We start from the raw sequence: 20,405 nt of genomic DNA on the forward strand, positions 1-20,405 counted from the left end.
ACTCGACATTTAGAACAATAATATAGCAGCAATCAAATATCTATCTAAAGATATAGTGGAGTAACGGCATCCTAAGCAGGGAATGAAGTCATCCTCCATCTGTGTGTGATTTACTAACCACAACTTAACCACTGCATTTGTGCTCATTGTTGTTTACAGTTGGTACTAGGGATAGACCAATATTGTTTTTTCAGGACCGATACCGATTATTAGTAGTTAATGAGACCGATAACCAATATTTGGAACCAATATGCATTTACAGTGAAAATGAAAATCTTTAATTCAAAATTAGGAGTTTGGAATGTTACAAACTCCAACGTGAAACTTTGTTTAAATGCTTTAAGCAATTATTTAATAAATTAGAAACTTTCAACATAATTCACAGTAAAAGATAATCAGATAGCGTTGTGGGCGGGACATTAAGTCAGACTTAGTGGTGAGTGAAACCGAAGCAGATACACAGAGCTGTAGCGGAGACAAAGTAGCGCACTTGTTTAATTATTTAACTTTATCAGTTATCAGGCAAATAAAACGCCTATACAGATAATCTGCAAACTGCCAAAAAACAGCCCGATAATCAGCCAGGGACGAGAGCTTTTGTGTTTATGGAGCAGCGGATACATGTGATATAGTAGGCTGTGTAAACTGTAAAGGAAGCAATCAAAGAGAAGAAGCAAAGAAAATGCAGAGCATAATAAGATTTGGTAGAAATGAGTGTTGGGTGGAGACTGATATAATGTTTTCAAATGGAATTTGATGGACTGTCACTGTCTGTCATTGTATCAATCAACCCTGTCACCCTAAAATTAATATTCTATAATTCTCCTATTTTGGTACAGCAACAGCAACATTTGCCATCAACACAATGAGAAAACATCCATAATGAATTTAATTTAATGAAGCAGTATACAAACATAATTTCTAGGAGACAGATTTGGTATGAGCAGCTCCTCTAAGATTCTACCCTTCTTAACCTTCTTTACCTTTGTGAAACAAGGTGTAAGCTGAAAAAGGCTATCAGTCTTTTAACAAACAATACAAAGACTGTAGCACATGTCCTACACTAGTGTGTGCTTCAAGTAACAACTTATGTCAGTAAAGCAACTGCCTACCCCAAAACTACACACATTGTAAAAAGAACTAAGCTAATATAAAGAACATCTTTCTTTGTGTCTGAATTGTTCAGAATTATTTTGTTTTCATTTTATAACTTTGTGAAGGAGGAAACGGTGAGTCTGCAGCCTAAAAGTTCACAGAAGTAGGATTGGTATCTAGATTTGTAAATACAATAACAATTTGTATAGTAAAAGCTACATCTTTTAGATATTTAAAATGTTTTGTCTGTAAATTCTAATTGTGTCAGGACACCTCTGACGCCAACACAATTTAAAAAATGTAATTAAATCATGTGAAATAATATGGAAAGTAACATATATTATAATAATCTTAATAGTTATTAAGATTGTAATCATCAGGTAAACATTTTCATCTGGGAACACAGAAACATAAAAGCGATAAGTACAAATTTAACAACACTGAAGACTCCAGAGATTCTCTTTAAAAACAATATTATTTTATTTTGTATTTTATTGGTATTGTTATATACATGGCATAATTTGTGCTTTTTTTATTATCAAGAATAAAACCATAAGGTAACACACCAGAAAATTAAACTTTAAACCAGGATTGAATTGTTATTTTTTCAGCTGGATATACTGAGAGTTCTACAAAACCAGGAGAGAAGGGGAGGAAAGACAGAAAACGAAATAGATAGATAGGTAGATTGATAAATATATAGTTTTTTCCAGAGACACTTGCAGATGGTCCACTGAGGGTAGTGTGAACGTTCAGACAGTAATGTGCTTTTACCAACAGCAGCAAAGGCACCTGTGTATCACTTTGTTTAAAAAAAAAAAAAAAGTACGCCTCAGGGCCTTAATCCAATTGAGTTCATAGACATACAACCAATTCCATCCACTATGTCTTCCATCCGGATTTCTGTCACACAAATCTGCTGATTTCCAGACATCAAAGAGGTTGGGTGCTAGGTTAGCCAGCTCAAGGCCATTTACACTGATCTCCCCCTTTTCTTTTGAATATATCAAAAATAACCCCCAAAACAATATTTTGGACCTTTTTGACTTTTCTTTCTTAGTTTGCAGAAATTTAAAGGGGACATAGTATGAGAGGAAAGGGGCATTATTCCTGATACTTGAGTTTGGGATGGCAAAAAGTGAGTAATGGGAGGTAAAAATACTGAATTAAAAATATGCTGAAGAAAGAACAAAAAGGAGAGTGGCGGCAGAAACGTTTCTCAATGACAAAGAAAACCAACATGACCGAGAAGAAAGAGGGCTTAGCAAGAAGAGCAGAAAGGTCATGCAAAAAGAAGGAAAAAAGTCGGACCAACAACAAACGCTGGATGAAGATGCATAATGGTCCATAACAAGACCAAAATTGGTCTGGCTGTTGCCCGACTGGTGCCTCTGCCTGACTGGAGGTTTGGCCCTATACCATATAAATGGTTGGTCTGCCATAACATCCACCTGAGCCTTAATTTAACGTAAGACTTAACTCATTTTTCATTTTCTTCATTCCATTTGTTTCTGTCTGGCGAGAAAGCATCACATGCCCAGATAGAATGACTCCAGAGAGACGGGGGAGAAACCCTGCATCTGGTACTGATGGGGATTACAAGGATGTTGAAGGGAAAAACAACAGGATTCAAAGAGATAACACGAAAAATATTTCGGAAAAGAGAATTAAAATAAGATAAAAGTAGATGTGAAAAATCTTAAAACATAAGGGGGAAAAAGCTGGTGAATGCAACGTTGAAGCACAATTAATTGCATTAGTTATCTTATGAAAAGTGGGGTCGGCCAGCATATTCACTATCAGGTGCAGATTAATACAGAAGGGTCACATGTCAACGTTTGGGTTAAAAGACTAGAGGGGGAGAGGGGGAAGGCCTTTCTGGTATAAATTGGTCCGTTAGCTAGCCTTAGCTTCCCACTAGACTAAACCATTGTCTGATTTATTTATTAACTACCTGCAAGGTTTAACCAAAGTCCACACTGATGACTAATAGCCAACTGAGTCCTTGTCCATGTCCCTGCTAGCGCGTTTGCAGTCCATCACCGTATCTGTTCATCCTAACCAAATCAGGAGTTTTCCAGTAAGGGAGTTCGCTGTTCTCAGGAAACCCCAAAATGGAATCCTTGTGACTTTCAGAAAACGTCATGGCAGCAATTCAACAATAGCAAAGACAGCCAACGAGAGCGCCAGAGTGAGATTGTCCATTGATGTCCATGAGTAGCGTCATAGTATCGTACCCACCAGCTAACCTCGGCTTTTTCTTCCCGCCAAGTCATTCATCCTCTTGACTAGCATTAGCAACTGACCAATTCATATTAATTTGGTTGGTGAGCTGGCAAAAGCTTCTCACCAAGCTCTAGTCCATGTTGAGTCCTTTAGCTGGCAGTAGCTTCACACCAAGCCACAGTCCTTTTGTTAATGTGGTCTGTTAGCAAACATTAGCTTCCTGCCCAGTTGTAATCCATATCATTTGATTGGTTAACAGACATGAACTTCTCGCCATGCTACAATCAATGTGGATTCGGTACATTAGCTGGCATTAGCTTCCCACCAAGACATAATCCATGTTGATTCAGTCCGTTGGCTAGCATTAGCTTCAAACTCTAATAGTCCATATGTCCCGGGTGTCTGTTGACCTCCCATTTTCAGCTCCAGAGACAAAAGTTACTGGTGGTTTGGCAGGTAGAGCCTTTCTCAGCTGGGGACAGGTAGAGCTTGCCGTTAGCGCAGGCACAAAGCTCGTACACAGTCTGTTTGGTGTAGGTAGTACCTGCTGGCGCTCCCTCCAGGGGGTCCACAGCGCTGCCATGGGGAATGTTGCCCAGCCGGATGGTGTTGGCATCTAGAAAGATCTGTGGACATAAAAGAGAAATGATTTAGAAAACTTTGATTTTAGAGCAATGCTTGAAGAACAAAAGAAATACAAACAAACACAAAGAAAGAAGAAAGACAATAAATAATATATAAAACATGAACATTGATGCACAGAAGTTGATGTTACTGCTGTAGGGTAGGGAGCTCACATGGATTGTATTAGTGCCTAAAATAGCACACAGAAAAACAGAAAGGGGAAAAAAAGTTTTTTATAAAAAACAGAAAAGAAACTGGGGTTGTGGATATAGAGAAAGAGAGAACACATTGCCCTAGGGGATTACTATACTCTCTGTGGTCGACTTATACATAAGGACCATGTGTCAAAAACAGTGTTGTGCTAGTTACTGAAAAATAGTGATTAGTTACAGTTACTACTACACATTACTTCATTGAAAAAGGTAACTAAATTACTTTAATGATTACTTCTACCAAAAGGTAATGTGTCACTTTGATAAGTAACAGTAAACAGTTAGACTTCACAAAGACAGCTTCTGTTTTAGTTTGTTTGTAAAAATGTGCTATTAGGCCGAGCTAGCATGCTATGCTTATGTAAAACATAGCGGAGGTGGATGACAGACTTCAGACAGAGAAGATTAAAATATTGCTTACTACATGTCTACATGTTTATGCTTGTTGAACAGGATTTATTGATAAAGTATTGGCTGACCTTTATACATTTAGTTGATATTGTTTAAAAGGTACACATTCCTAAATAGATTTGTGTTTAATCACATTACAACAAATTCATTTGACACATTGCAAACCTGGGGTTGGGTATAGTAGTCCAGCAGAGTAGCACTGGTTGATGTCTGAGTCTAACATAATAAAGCTGACATGCTGTTTCATGTGTGCACTGTACTGTACATACAAAATGTACCTTTATTTATCCAGGACTTCTCTTGAGATACAATATCTCTTTTACAAGAGAGACTCGCAGAATAGTCACTACATAATGTAACTGGTTAGATACCCAATACACAGAGAGCGGGAAGAGTGGAGGGTCAGTGGAAACCCACAGCTCATTAACCCTGTGTTGGGTTAATCCAGTCATGGGAAGAGGAGAAGCATTCAGAAGAGAATGAATATGAGAGAAGCAGAGGCAGATACAGTACATATGTTCCAGAGAGGAAAGAGAGCAAACTAAAATTACACTTTGAGACAACTGTCAATGAAAATAAGAAAGATGGACGACTAAATGAAAGAGAGAAAAGAAGAGAGATATAGACAGAGACCCTGAGAGACTGTAGTGATTTTCTTGTTCTTCAAAGACCAGCACTTCTCTTTTCCTCTCACTTCCAATCATCTCTCCTCCCTTTCCCCCCATTTCTAGACCCCCACCAGCCTCCATCCCTCCTGACCCTTACTTCTCCCTGCATTCCTTTATTCCACTCCTCCTATCTTCAGATTGATACAAGCTGGGTTTCAAACGAGAATCATTACACAATCTTGGTTTATATTGACTGCTATGCCTGCTTATTTATTTACTCTGCAATCTTCACTGTTCAAGGAAGCACTGCTCTCTTGCATTTCCTCTCTCTCACATACACACTCACACACCCCAAGGCTGGGCGGTAATCTCAGCAGACATCAGTATCCCCATTATTCATGTTCTTCATTTTAGAAATAAGGAGAGGGGAAGTGAAAAAATGTGCAGAAAAATAGCTATGAGTGCAAAAAGACAGAGGAAAACAAGAGGAAAAGATAGGGATGAAAGGATGACAGAGGAGAAAATGTCACATCAGAAGTGGTTGAGAGAGGATAGGGGACATAAAGAGAGGGAGATAAGATGAACAAGGAAAAAAGGAGAAGAGACGAATGAGGGATTCAGAAACCCCAACAGCTAGGAACCAATTAGTATATCTAATGATTTCACATTGGCTGACGGGGCACATTGCGATCTGTATAAACAACACAACATACACACACACACACACACACACACACACACACACACACACACACACTTCCTGCATGATGGAGCAGAGCAGAGGTATGCTCATGTTGCCTATAAATATCTGTGCAGTTAAAAGCAGTACATCTATTAGCCATTAACCTGAAGATAGATAGGCAGGTAACCGACTGAGGTAACCTTAAAGATTGAGTCATCCCTAATAGCCCAGAGGTTTTCACTCAGTGAGATGCTCAAACTTTACAATTTCGCCTGTATTATTAATTTCCATTCTCCAATCTAAAGTGTCCTTGGTGTTTTAAATATATTGGCGGTGAATTATTTAGTCTGTTAATGAATTGGCTGTTTTGATGATGATGATGAAAATGTCCAATCCACACTTATTTTACCCTGTAGATTAAAGGTATGTTGATTGGTACAATAGTTAATTTCTTATACTGAAGTTGCATTGTTGAAACTGTATGAAAATCTATATAAGCATACAAAGAGAAATTAAAAAGTAAGACGGGTGGGACCGGCCCGTTCTGGGAACGGCAAGGATTGTGGGTGGATTACGTGTATAGAGCAACGGTTTATACATTGTCCCATACTAGCACCATAAAATCTCGTTTTTTAACTGCTCTTTAATGTTTAATTTCTTATACTGCACTATAACTTTTATTCTTGCATTTTAATCGTTTTTATGTAAAGCACTTTGAATTGCCCTGTTGCTGAAATGTGCTATACAAATAAAGCTGCCTTGCCTTGCCTTACAGTTGAGGAGGTTGACATAGGGATTATAGCAGGTGCTAATCTTATGGGTAGAATTTTGGTGTCTACTGTATACTCCCCAGACGGGATTAACATCACCAAGCAAAGCATGCAGTAGTGAAATCACTCAACCTCCCCTAGCTCTAGGAGAAAAAAAAAGTCCTAAACACATTTCCCAAATTTCAACAGGCGAAGTGGTACAGTAGGTACAAAGTTGGGATGACCTATAGTCAGTTTGGCCACAATCCTTTCGTTATAGGAATATTAGAATGTTTTTGAAGTGAAGTGTAAATGCCACTGAGCTCATGTTACTCTAGATAAAAAGAAGCTGCCTACGTGTGCATTATCGTCACAATAGTCCTGTTTCCACACAACATTTATTTTTTAGTTATTCAGTTAATACAAAACTGTGTACAGCTTTCTCAGCAGCCCGCCTTGCTTGTTTTTAATAAGACATAGTAACAATGACAAGACTCTTTACAGTATAGCTCATGCAATACATGCACTTCTCTTCCCATGAGCTCGGCCACAATACATCTCTAAATGTCAAGGTATGCCTTTAACAGGTCCCTGGTGCACAACTGTCATCTTCCCTTCGGCTCCCCAATAAAAGCTGCCAGGGTTCAACTATATCCTTACAGAGAAAAGGACTCAGTCACGGTTGGCAACATAACCAAAATCTAATTCCGACAGCCTGCTTGCCATAACAATGAAAACCTAAAATGAACTTGAGCATGGCAAAGGGGATGGGAGAATGAGAAGAGATAGGTGCATGTTTATGTGAGGTAATGCCAATGAAATTACTGGTTTCTCTTGCATAACATTGGAAACATCGCAAAAACAAACTGAGGGGAGGGGAACAGAGGAAGGAGGGAGGGAGGGAAGAGAATAGAGTAAAGATTGAGGTGGAGAGTATGAATGGATGGAGAGACAAACAAGGAGGAAGGGAGAGGATGCTTAATAGATAAGATAACAGATAAATAGATAAAGAAATTGGAAAGAGGTGAGGGCGTATACAGTAGTGGAGATGAGAGACTTACAAGGAGGGATGGAGTGAGGAATACATCGATAGAAAGAAGGTGAGAGGAAGGCAGATGGAAAAGAAAGATAAAAATGGGATGGATGCTCGATAGCATGCAGTGAGTACAGTAGAGGAGTGGTGGTGGATGGACAGATATATGGACGGATGGAAAGAAGAAAGGGAGGTACAGGAAGGGGAGTGGAAGTCATTTTTTGCAGCTTAAAGGAATTCTCCTTTAAAGTCGGATTAGCATTGACATTCATCCCAAATTAAAGTGTCTGTAAGTATTAGGTCGGCCTGTTATTAACAGTAGCCTATGTGAGGGTCTGTGAATGTGTGTGCGTGTTTGTGTCTGTAAGGACATGGGTCTTTTTGTGAATAAATATAAATATGAAGGAGTGCTTGTTGGGTACATTGTTCTAAACATATTCAGCAACATGTCTGCATTTTGTCTCTATGTGTGCGTGCATGTGTTTGTATGATTACACCGATACACCTCTGTTCTCCCACTCCTCTCACCTCTATGAGCAAATCAAAGGAAGGACTGGGCTCTATTGTCACGTTAATATTATGTCAATTGAAATCCTTTATGGTGCTACGAGTCAGGAGAAAAACTACATTGAATTCACTTATAAAGGTCAGCACACATTTCTTTCTTATATTTTTCTTTTCATTAAATCATGAGCAGCAGTCCACCACACACATGTTCCAGGCTCTGCTGTACATTCCTAAGCACCTGGTAAATGCACACATGTTGAGGAATGAATAGTCTAAAATGTCTGCGTGTGTAGCTAATGATTTAATAAAAAGAAGAAACTTTGTGAGATATATTTTTGAGAGGATCTAAGAAAAAGAGCCTTGTTGTCAGCCTGACATGATCAAACATTTTATCAGATGACTTTTGAAAACCAAATTATGGGGTGCCAAATGTAAAAATTCAACAATTTTATAGCTGATATATTTTGATTACTAAACTCACTTTCCTCACATCTAGATCATTTTTTTTCACATTTGAGACAGAAATTTGTGTAAAACATGTTAAAACAACCCAGTCTCATGGCAGTTCGTGAAATGGTCACGTTATTTAATCTATTGATTCATGTTCACACGGACATTTTTCTTGTCTTTTTTCATGGTGGCCAGCATGAAAATGTAAACAAATGTATTTCAATGGAAAGCATATATCGTGATCACAGCACGAATTTGGTAGCAAGTAGTATGAAATGCCAAAATTTCAAACAATTCAGGACTTTCACCCCGGAGGCCAGGGATCGTGTCCTGTGTGTGGCATTTTGTTTCCCCGTTAACCGTCCCTTTATTGTCGCGAGTTCCCTGCGGCCGTCTCCCGGCGTGTGAGGCATCCTTTCCCCGTTGTTTTTTTTCCTAAACCCAACCGCCGCCATCCTGTTATTGTCGCGCGTCCCCCGTATATATATATATATATATATATATATATATATATATATATATATATATATATGTGCACAGGGAGTGTACATAATAATAGGAACACTACAAACTCTGGCCTCACAAATGATCATAGACACAACCTCACAGTCAGTGACACAGTCCCAAGACACATTACTGCAGGGCTATGGAGGTGCTTATAGTAGCTTGTCTACTCCCTGCATACATATATAATGAGGAAATGTGTGATTGTGTCTGTGTCTGGTATGACTGTTTCCATGTGCCCCTTATGCATTTGCATAAATGTATAAGTCTGGTTGGGTGTCTGCATGCAGCATGAGTGTGTGTGTGGGTCTGAGTCCACCTCTCTCCGACATCAGTTTTGCAAGCACGTGGCTCTGGTGTCAGATGGGAAACCTGCGAGAAGTGGCAATTATGAAGGGTCAAAACATTTTTCATGGATGATTTCCTTTTGCACAGCTGAGAAACAGGTGAAAGAGGGTGGGAGGCAAATGTGCTGTAAGAGAGGAGGGGAAGGCTGTGATGAAAGGATGAGCTTTTCCTGGGATGAAAAGGGGGAGGGAGGTGGAGAGAAAAAGACAGCAGAGGAGATTCAAGGGTTAAAGTGCCTTTCGGGGAGATCAGAGCAAGTGTTAGGAGTGTGTTGAGGAGTAGTTTAGGAGGAGGGAGTCTAGTCTGGGTGGACAAGAGAGGTAAATGAAGGATAAAGTGGGTGCAGAAAATGCTTTTTTTATGCTGCAGTTTATTTGTCTGCTGTAACCCATGAAAAATCATCTTACTTTAAACTTGTGAACAAATACCCACACTTTCACTTTACTGCACAAAGAAAGTTATGGGTCAGTTTGTGTTACACCAGTCCACCGAGGTATATAAACCATTAGGTACCAATGTAACTAAGGCTCACTCCTGCATGCCTGTGTAAGATGCAGTCAAATTGTGTTGTATGATGTTAAATGAATGGACCACGTTTTTAATTTTAGAAAGGAACATTCTCAGCTTGCATTAGGTGTCTCACCCAATTACTGTTTTAAAGGTGAAAATCAGGCAACAAGACAACCAGGCACCTGGATACAAGCATGACTAAACCTGACCATCTTATCTGTCTGATTAAAAGCTGATTAACTGGTATGTTCAAAATGTCCACTGCCCATCTTCAGAAGGACCTTACTCATGGAGCAGTTATTTTTGTTTGGAGGAAATAGCCAAGACTGCATAATTACAGTATGTTTTAAACTGCTACGTAAGGTAGTCATCTAAATAAACTAAAATATAAAGTGTCATCTTTAAAGTATTTGACTGAGAGGTAAAGATTGGGCCCAAAATATCAAGCCCGACCCTACCCGAGCTCGCGCACGTTGTGTCCGAGCCCAGCTCGACACATTAACTCTAATTATGAGCCTGAGCCCGATTTAAACCCAAAATTTTTTTTAATATGTGGGCTGTTATAACCAACGTTTTCAACTACAATTCTGAGTTGTTTGAACTGCAGAAATCTGTTTAGAAGGGGTATGCTTGGAGAAGTAACAAAAGAGGACATTGAAGGATGACTATCATCTTTTCTGCCATGGCAAGCCTGCTTCATGTGTCTGTTCATTGTCCCCGTTTTTTTGCTGTCATAGGCGAGCAGCGTGCCGCACTTAATGCACTCGACAAAGCTAACACATATGTTGTCACTGCCCACGACTTGTTTAAAATGGTTCCATACCTCTGTCTTTCCTCCAAACTTGCTAAAAGGTAGGCTAATTCTCCTGTTTTTGTTTTTTTCTTTACATCTTCAAGCTCCATGCTGCACTTAAGATACACCATACAGTACAGCAGGCCTGGTGTGATGTGTGCGAGTGGAGGAGATACTACGGATGATTATGGCATAGCTTTCTCCCCACCCACCTAATAAAGTAATAACAAAAAAAGAAAAATGCTTGATCAAGGGCCCGGCCCGGACCGCGGATAGTGGCGGGAAATGTCGGCCCAGAGAATCTAAACTCTACTGAGAGGATGGATGAGTAAAGGAGTAGAGGGACAGAAGTGTGACAAAGGTTAAAGGACAATACAAGTACAATTTCACCAACACACACACTTGATAGCACACAAAATTCTGCACCTACAAACACACGTAGTTGCAGAGCCTCAGCTCACCCTGCCTCCCATTCTCCTTCCTTTCTCTCTCTTGCTTCCCCTGCACTTACACATGGAATGGAACACACACACACACACACACACACACACACAAACAACACAAATAGGTGGGAGGTTGTGAAGCTATCTGAGTGTATTACACAAACCATTAGGCATGTTGAATTTACAGACGCTGGAATGGGTGCTGACAATGGACTAAATGACAGGCTGGAGAGAGACTGAGAGCGAAGTAACACAGATGTAGTAGGGACATAAAGCGATATCAGTCTGCTATACTGTACCTTACACACACACACACATACACACACACACATCCACAGGTAGACAGTTGTAGAGAGTGCAACAGTAACACACAATAAAGACATGGACAGAGACAGCCGCAGAATAACACAAACACAAACACATGCTGTGATAGATAATAACACAAACAATAGAGAGAGAAATACAGATTAAACTCCCACACTCAACGAAAGACGAAATTCACGCACACGCACGCACGCATGCACGCACGCACACACACACAAACACACAGATCTATGATGATCGCCTTGGGCAGTGTGAAGTATAGGCTAATGAATTTTCCAATGTTAATCACACCTTTTGAAAAACATCCACTTCTCCCAGCTATTGGCAGGTATCTATTAATCTGTTATCTCCACACACGTACACACACACACACACACACACACACACACACACACACACACACACACACACACACACAGTTCTGTAGTTGGAGGAAACCAAGTTTTGGAAGTAAACAGAGAAGCTCTTGAGGCTGAGAGACGAGGGGCCAGATGTGGCAATGTACTGCGAGTGCACTGTGTGTGTGTGTGTGTGTGTGTGTATGTGTGTGCGTACACATCTGTGCATATACCTATGTCTATGTGTTTTCTTTGTGCAATCTGTGTGTTTGAGTTGGTGTATGTGTGCACATGTGGCTGGATGCTATGTATACATCCAGTTTGCTGTAGTGTGTGCATTTTTTAGTGCTTGATTTTTTTTTTGTGTTTGTGTATATGTGTGTGATTATATATTTGCGACTTCCAAAGCATCACTGTGTACGACAGGGACTTACCCCCTGCCAGGATTTTAATTCACTCACCATTCTGCCTTACCCGCAGGTAAAACAACAAGCAGCGGGAAAATACATAAATAAATAAAAAGCCAGTCCCAGTGTACCAGCCCAATAACACCTCCAGGCTACAGTGTCTTAATAAACCCCAGCAATTTGTCAACAAACAATGAAACTCTGTGGTAACCTAACTTTGTTAAAGGTTTCTGTAGTTAACCCAGACCTGCCAACCTTGAAAATCTTTTTTGAGTAGCAACCTACTGATTTATTGTCAAAGTACTGGTTCATTCAAAATTTGCTATTACCGCTGTCTTTGATGCCATTTTGGCTGGTTGGGCATCAATATGGTGTATCGTTTAGTTCACATGCTTACCAATCACTTCACCTGGTCCTAGGACATAGTCATTAGTCATAGTCCAGGTTACTTATGATCTCTATAATAACCTTACCCTCCATAATGTTCCTACAGTAGCCTACAGACTTATAATAGTCTCCAAAATACTGTAATCATTTTATAGTATGTCCAAAATACTAGGTCTATTGTAGCCTATTTCTATAAGATTACTGTAATATTGTTCCAAAATTGGCCTACTATACGATTCCTATAATTCTTTTTTGTGATGGTTTGTACAGCCTAGGCTACAATGAAAAAGTCATGTTTAACAAACAAACACAAACAATATACAGGGTAACCCCAGGATCCTCCAACTTAAATTCAAGGCTTTTAAAGACCTTTTTAATACCATTTCAAATGAAATTCAATGCCAACTTCGTACCCAAATCTGTGTCAAATCTGTATACATTTTAAACCCTAGAAAATAATTATGTACACGTAGGCTACTTGAATTAAATAAAACATTGTATTTAAATTATCAGTCATATTTAATACAATACATACAATACAATTTATTGGATCATAATATAATCCAATACTTTTGTACTATTACTTAAAGGAACACGCCGACTTATTGGGAATTTAGCTTATTCACCTTAACCCCCAGAGTTAGACAAGTCAATACATACCCTTCTCATCTCAGTGCGTGCTGTAATGCTGTCTGATGGCTCCAGCGGCATCAGCCCAGCACAGAACATGCAGGTGAATGGTTCCAGTAATCCTACTGCTCCCAATAAGTGACAAAATAACGCCAACATGTTCCTATTTACATGTTGTGATTTGTAGAGTGACAGCGTGTACAAAAAACAACGTAACATGAGACACAGCAGTCTTCTAACTGTAAACAAACCTGGAACTATATTCTATACCTGGAAGAATATAGTACTTGGGTGAAGTGATATGCTCGCAGCAAGCCTGTCTGAGAATATAGTTCCCGGTTTGTTTACTGTTAGAAGACGGCTGTGTCTCATGTTACGTGGTTTTTTTGTACACGCTGTGACTATACAAATCACAACATGTAAATAGGAACATGTTGGCGTTATTTTGTCACTTTTGTCACAATTCGGAGCAGTAGGCTAGTTGGAACCAGTTACCTGCAGGATCTGTTCTGGGCTAAGCTAATGCTGGAACCGTCAGACAGCGTTACAGCACGCACGGAGATGAGAAGGGTATGCATTGACTTGTCTTACTCTGGGGGTTATGGTGAATAAGCTAAATTCCCAATAAGTCGGCATGTTCCTTTAAGGAAGATGTTGAATGCAGGACTTGTAACTGACAAGTAATTTTGAACTCTACAACACTGTTTTAGAGTAAGTCTTACACCTCTGAAAATCACCAACAACAGTCGTGCATGAATACCTGCAGCAGTGTTTAACATTGAAAACACACAGCTCAGTTCAGCGATTACTTGCAGCTTTGCTACAGTAGCAGATAACCTTTGAAGTTAACTGCCGGTCACATTGTCTCTAAACAGTCCGCTCACAGTGAAGTCCTGCACGCATCAACAGATGTTAGAGTCCGGCGGCTGCTCACTCTGTTTGTTACGCACACCGAGCTGATTAATGCGCTCACAGATCCAATCTTTGCAGATGTTACCACTCAGGTGTTTGACTAGCTAATAAGCCGTTAGCCTGTTAGCTTGAGCTTTGTCTGAAGGCGCTGAGTGGCCAGCCAGGTTCCGACAGACATCGACACATTCCGCACATCCTCCGCTCAGTTTAACCGCTAACCCCCCGGTACCGCTCAGAGAGGCGTGTTTACATTGTGTCTCAGTCAACCGGTGCATCCAGCGATGGGCTCCGGTCAGTTTTTAATTAGCCTATATTAGTAAGAGTTAATTTTGTTACGGTATGAACTTAATCCTAGGAAAGGCAAAAAAAATAGACCTTTGTAACGAAATCCAAGACTTTGTATACCAAATTGAAGGCTTTATTAATAATAATGTAAATAAATAATATTTCTCCAAAGTTGACAGGTAGGCTACGTAAATTAATTCATTTCACAATTTCACTTTTCTACATCAAACCCATTTACCTTTGCAAGCACCGTCCTTCTTTGGGGAAACCAACCAAACTAAAAGGGAATGAGGGAGGAATAACATTTGCATTTGATGCTTTCGTTTTGCTATCAGTAGCCGATATCCTCGCTTGACATTTAAAGGTGTAGACACATTAAGCCGACGGCCGACCGATGACAGAAAAGCCAGTCGAGATGATCAGCCGCGTCCCCGAGGTCCAAAAAACTGCCCCGGGACACAATGAGGCGACACCAACTTGAGAAACGTAATACTTCTTCATAGCAGCAGGCGGCGCTACTCTATATTGTTGCCCAGAAATGAAAACCAGCAGCTGATTGGACTAACGCGTCACATGGGTTTGTTTTCTCCGGAAATTCAAAGCCAGACTGTTATGGCGGCCGTTCAGAATACGATCTCATATTGTACTAAAATAGTTCACTGAAACATGTTTTTGAAAATATTTTAAGCGAGAAATAGGCCGTGCAGTTGCTGAATCTGTCTTCATTTCAGCTCAACAAAGGTCAGTTTAAAAGATTTTCATCAGATTTTGAGAGACTCTAGTCACCTCATTCCGCTCGCCATTTCCGGGTGAGTCCCGACTGCCCTGCCGCCGACTGAACATGTCAGGTCGGCCAAAATGAACGCCGACAGCCCCCCAGACTGACGACGGCACGGGACACACCGAACAGATTCGAGTCACTGACCTCGCCAGACTGTCCCATGGCCGATTATCGGCTTAATGTGTCCACACCATAAGAGGAAGGAACCCTACACTGTGTTTGGTCGAAATCTTCTTCTTTAGTTTTTTTTTTTTTCCAGCATGCTCGTGGCTGCTACATTGTTTAGCCTACTACCATCAAGTGTTAGACTGAGACGGCTAATGCACGTCAACGAGTGAACTCAAAGCAGTCACCTGATTTTCGCGTAGTTTAAAGTGACAAGTCGTATCACCGTATTTTGATGTCAAAATGCGTATCTACTACGCAAAATGCATACAGGTTGGCACGTCTGTTAACCCGATGTCACCTTCCTACAGTCAGCTGCACAACACAAGCAAACTCAAGTTATTACCTTTGTGCATACATGAACACAAAGTTGCAAATGTGCATTCGGGGCATTCAACTTCTTTTTACATGTCTGAAGAGAGTTTAAGATAATGGTGACACTTTACCAAACAAGCCATTGGTAACACACATTATTTTTTTCATTTTATGGTGTATCTTGTATGTTAAAGCTATTGATTTACTATTGTTTCCTTGATATTGTTTACTCAGGAATGACGCTGACTTTGGTCTGACTTTTATCTGAGCAGAATATCAGCTTCCAACCCCATGAAGGACACACTGCTATCCGGTTTTCCAGCATTAACATCTCACCAATATTAGGCTCACTGCTTTGACTGACACATCGTGACTACCGTACCACTCTTCTCTTGATAGACGATCCGTCTTCTTCTGTTGTTTCTCAGGTGAGAAAATACCTGGACCTCTAAAGCCCCGTATTTCAAGAAAAAACTATTATTATTAAGGTGCTCCATAAGCGATGTTGGGTGACGTCACTTCGTGTTGACGTTCAAAGTATTGTCAAACAAAACGGAGTATAGCTCGCCCCTCCTTCCTCCTCATCCCGTCCTCTCCCCCTCCTTTCCGTGCACTGACCCCCCAACCCCCACCCCCAAATCCTTCTGGTCGGTTATTGGCTGGAAGACTGTTTGTTATGTTTCGTGGTAAAGGTTGGCGAAGTTTGTTTTTGTTGCTGTTTGTGGAGCCTGGGCTGTCTACAGAGACCGCGTTTTTCTTACAGTGTGTTCAGGGGACAGGCAGCTAGCGGATAGTGAGGAGATGTTTGCTGTATGTGACAAAAAATGTTGTAGCCTACAAAACGCGTGAGATCGCTTAGAGCACCTTTAAGAACTGAGCCATAGCTGGAGAGGCTGGCTCCTCAGGTGAGTCATCAAGTGAAATAAAAGTCAAAAACACACTTGAGGTCGCAGCAGCAATCACTTATGTGATATGTGCTATATCATTCATTATAACACTGTTAACCTGCTGCACAACTTCCTGTTGATCAAAGTGGAGATTTTCTATTCTGTTTGTATTATATTATAAACGTATCATCTAGACTTCTGTTTTGACTAAAATCAGGAAATACAAAATGATGTCATCGTTTTGGAAGATGTTTAGCGATCCTTTTACAAAAAGAGAGTCTTTTAGAATCACTGCCTGGAGAGCGTTTCTGTGTCTACTTCTCAACAAACAGCAAACAAACATCAAAATGTAACTATTTTGCAAACTAATTGGTGCTGTAGTTTATCCCACTGCACTGGACCTTTTCCGCTTGACTGCATATGTGGCCATTCTGAAGTATTAAGGAGGTGAAAACTTTAGATTTTAAACCCTATGACAAGGATGCTGATAAGGCTTTAACCCAACAGATACTCTGAGCCATCAGTGGAAATAAAAGTTAACTTTAGTGACTTAAGACAGCCAACATACAAAATGTTTTAAAACCAATGTCTCTGACTTTCTGTGGATGGCAACTGGCAATGATAAAAACATGACTCATTTCCAGCAAATGTAGTTTCCGTGTTTCAGTTTGCGAAGGCATCTATTGTCTAAGGAGTGTCCTGTAAAAATGAGTGGCGAGTGAGGCGAAACAACTTCTCCTGTACAAAGACAAAAAGAGGAAAAGAATGAAGTTGCTGACCATAGCTGTGGGGGCATAAAACGCATATCATGAGGCGAGTAGAAGAACGGATAGATTGATGGAAAGTTAACTTGAAAATAATCAACAGAGAGACGAGTACAGAGGCAGTAAGAGAGTGAGCAAATTTGAAGAGAGAAGAAATTAGATGGACAAGAAAGAGAGACAGTGAATTAATGTCCGACAGAAAGAGAGAGGGAGAGAGAAAGAGAGGAAGGGAATCCTGAGAAGATCTGTCAGCTCTCGTTGGCTTTGATTTTAATGGAAGCCAGTGCTCCCCTACCTCTAACCCATTTGGCCTTAATTCCAGCGTTGCTTTCCAAACTTTTTAAACTTTAATGGCCCCTTCTTAAGTGCCAGCTGCTGACAACATTGATTTGGCTTTAAGCCTCGCTGTCCAGCACGCCGTTATTTTCTCCTGCAAAATCGACAGAAACATCTATTTTCTGCCATCCTCCTCCACCTCCTACTCATCCGATCCTCCTTCTATCCTCCCTTCATCCGCTCTCTTCTGTTCCTTTGATGGTGTCAGCGGTCGGGTGGAAAGCTTGTATGAGAATGGATAAAAAAAGAACGCTATTTGGATAAGCTGTTCTTTTTAGGGCTGTATGTAGGTATTTTTTTGCCGCATTCAAACAGGGCTTAATGGACAGAGAAGTGATACTTCTTTTGGCGACTATCAGTGAGATGCTTTTTAGTGACATGCTACAAACAAATGCAGTAATGTGGTGTTGTGGTAGCGGTTAACAAAAAAAATGTAAGGGAGGTTACAAGGGAGGGAGCAGTGTTGTGTCATCTGCAAGTTCCTCATTTTTTGTATCTCAGTTAAACATAAAATCTAAACTAAGCAGGATAGGCATCCTGTTATGTCTGCATCTCTGGATTTCCAATTAATTACAAAACACAAAAAAGAAAACATAAAAGAACAAATACTTTTAAGAGAGTTATGACCAACCATTTCAACAAACTACTTGTCCTTCTACATTTCTACTTTGGATATAAGCAGTAGAATGTTAATTATCAGTGTCTTTTACTCACTTTGAAGCACATAGCAGCACTTTAAAATCATAAAAATAGGCAAAAACAGTACTAGCTTTAGAATTAGCAGAGAGAATCCTGCCCACCCTCAGGCTGATCGACAAAGCCAAGCATCATTGGATAGCTCCCACAACCCTGCTGGTCCCAGGATCTAAGTCTTGGGCAGCAGTCACAAAATGGACAATCACAGAATTTTGTTTGATTGTTAAACATATATCATTTTTTTGTGCATTAGAAAAACAGAATTGATTGTGCAGTGAAAGTGACTAACGTGATGCATGCAGGTCTGAACAATAAGTAAACTGTAGGTTAATTCCCCTGGCTATTAACAGTATATTCTAGACAGACCTGTATGCTTGCAAGAGGCAAACTGAGCTGTGGAGTTGAATCTGTCACTTCTTTAGCAATCATATGTGTTTCTTTAAGATCAAGGATAGTACATGTCCTCATGACAAATGGATCCTTATAAAATGGATTGCAAGATGACGAGACTGTGCACAACATTGTGTCATTGGGCACTACTGTCATAAAATGGTTTAGGGGTACAGAGTGATCTCTAGAGGAGAGCCAGCACAAGGCCCGGGCATGAAGACAGATGGGAGTAAAAAACAACAGAAACATAATATGATAGTTGTGACGTTCCATATCTGGCTTTGGTGGGTACTCTCCTGACTGCATGCCAGTTTCTATTTGTTGCACTGATTTATCTGCCCTTCAGGTTGCTCCTCCTGTCTCTTCATGTCTGTTTGTATCTAACTGTCTTTTTACCTGTCAGACTGACTTTCCCTTCCAATCCCCATACAATATCTTTAAAAATATCCCCTCAGAACAATCAGCTTTTCAATTGGCAGAATCTTACAGACATATGGCAATGATTGTCAAGATAATATACACACAAAGTGCAAAACTACATGCAGAATTCAAAATTTCAAATAGTGTAACCTGGGGCTGCTCTTTGTGTGGTCTCAGCTATATACCGACAAATACGCATATGAATAAGAATATGGGGAAAATGAAAGGAAACAAGTTGTTTTGACAAAACTGTATGAACAAAATAAAAATAAAACTTAAGAGAAGTGAAGGAAGAACGTTTGTTATAAGACTGTGTTGCCCTCCTGAGGACAACGTTCAAGTCTTTTGGTAAAATATGGTTTTGAAAAAAGGTGAGAAGCTAATTAATTTGCAATGCAAATATAATGTTATGACATCAGATATTGTCTATGTTTTTCTACTGGCAAACTGACAAACTTGTGAATTTGAGCAGAGTGATCTATAAAGTGTAAGGGAAGATGTTCTGGTTGAATTAGTTTTTTTTTTTTTTATTATGTCTTTATATGCAAGTTTTGAATTGCGTGGTAACCAACTGGCAATGATTTATAACTAGATTTAGAAAACATTTATTCATAAAAAATTATGCCAAGTAAAGTAAATATATTCTTCCTCTTTAGTACCTGTTTTTTTGGTTGGTGAGAGAGCTTTTACTTTTTGCTGTTTAGAAGACAGTCTCACATCACGTCTAAATATAATTTGTCTGTTTGATTGTATAAGTTAATCACATCACTAGGAGTCTCAAGCTTACACACACATTCCCTATATGACATTGTAATTATTGGAGATTTGAGCCTTTCTGAAAACAGTTACACACGCTGATAAGGCTTCCTGCGGCACAGAGGATTTTATCTGCTTATCTGGCAAACGGTTGCCACAGTAAGGCACACAAGGTTGGTCCTTTATTTGTCTTAAGCCGAAGACCCACATCAAGATCTTTGGTACATCCTGCTTCATGCTATTGTTCACCATTAATAAGGAGACATCTATTTATGCGGGGATGACACAGAGAGAAAGAGAGAGGGAGAGAGAGAGAGAGAGAGAGAGAGAACAACAGATTAAGAGAGAGAGAATGGATGAAAAAAGAACAGAAAGAGACAAAACAATGAATGAAACAGAGGGAGAGAGAGAGAGACA

The 20,405-nt window shown here is 39.9% G+C and overlaps 1 protein-coding gene across 1 annotated transcript in view; it reads right to left on the reverse strand.

Annotated features, from left to right (window-relative positions):
* Positions 1 to 2,073: 2,073 nt before the first annotated feature.
* The window catches only part of LOC114548934 (zeta-sarcoglycan), a 175,942-nt gene continuing 157,610 nt past the window's right edge, over positions 2,074 to 20,405 (reverse strand). The window contains exon 7 of the mRNA XM_028568961.1: positions 2,074 to 3,947. Within this exon, the coding sequence (XP_028424762.1) occupies positions 3,741 to 3,947 (207 nt within the window). The 3' untranslated portion in view covers positions 2,074 to 3,740. The remainder of the gene's footprint in view (positions 3,948 to 20,405) is intronic.

The sequence above is a fragment of the Perca flavescens genome, chromosome 2 (genome assembly GCF_004354835.1).
Source record: "Perca flavescens isolate YP-PL-M2 chromosome 2, PFLA_1.0, whole genome shotgun sequence".
In the NCBI taxonomy this organism is placed as follows: domain Eukaryota; kingdom Metazoa; phylum Chordata; class Actinopteri; order Perciformes; family Percidae; genus Perca; species Perca flavescens.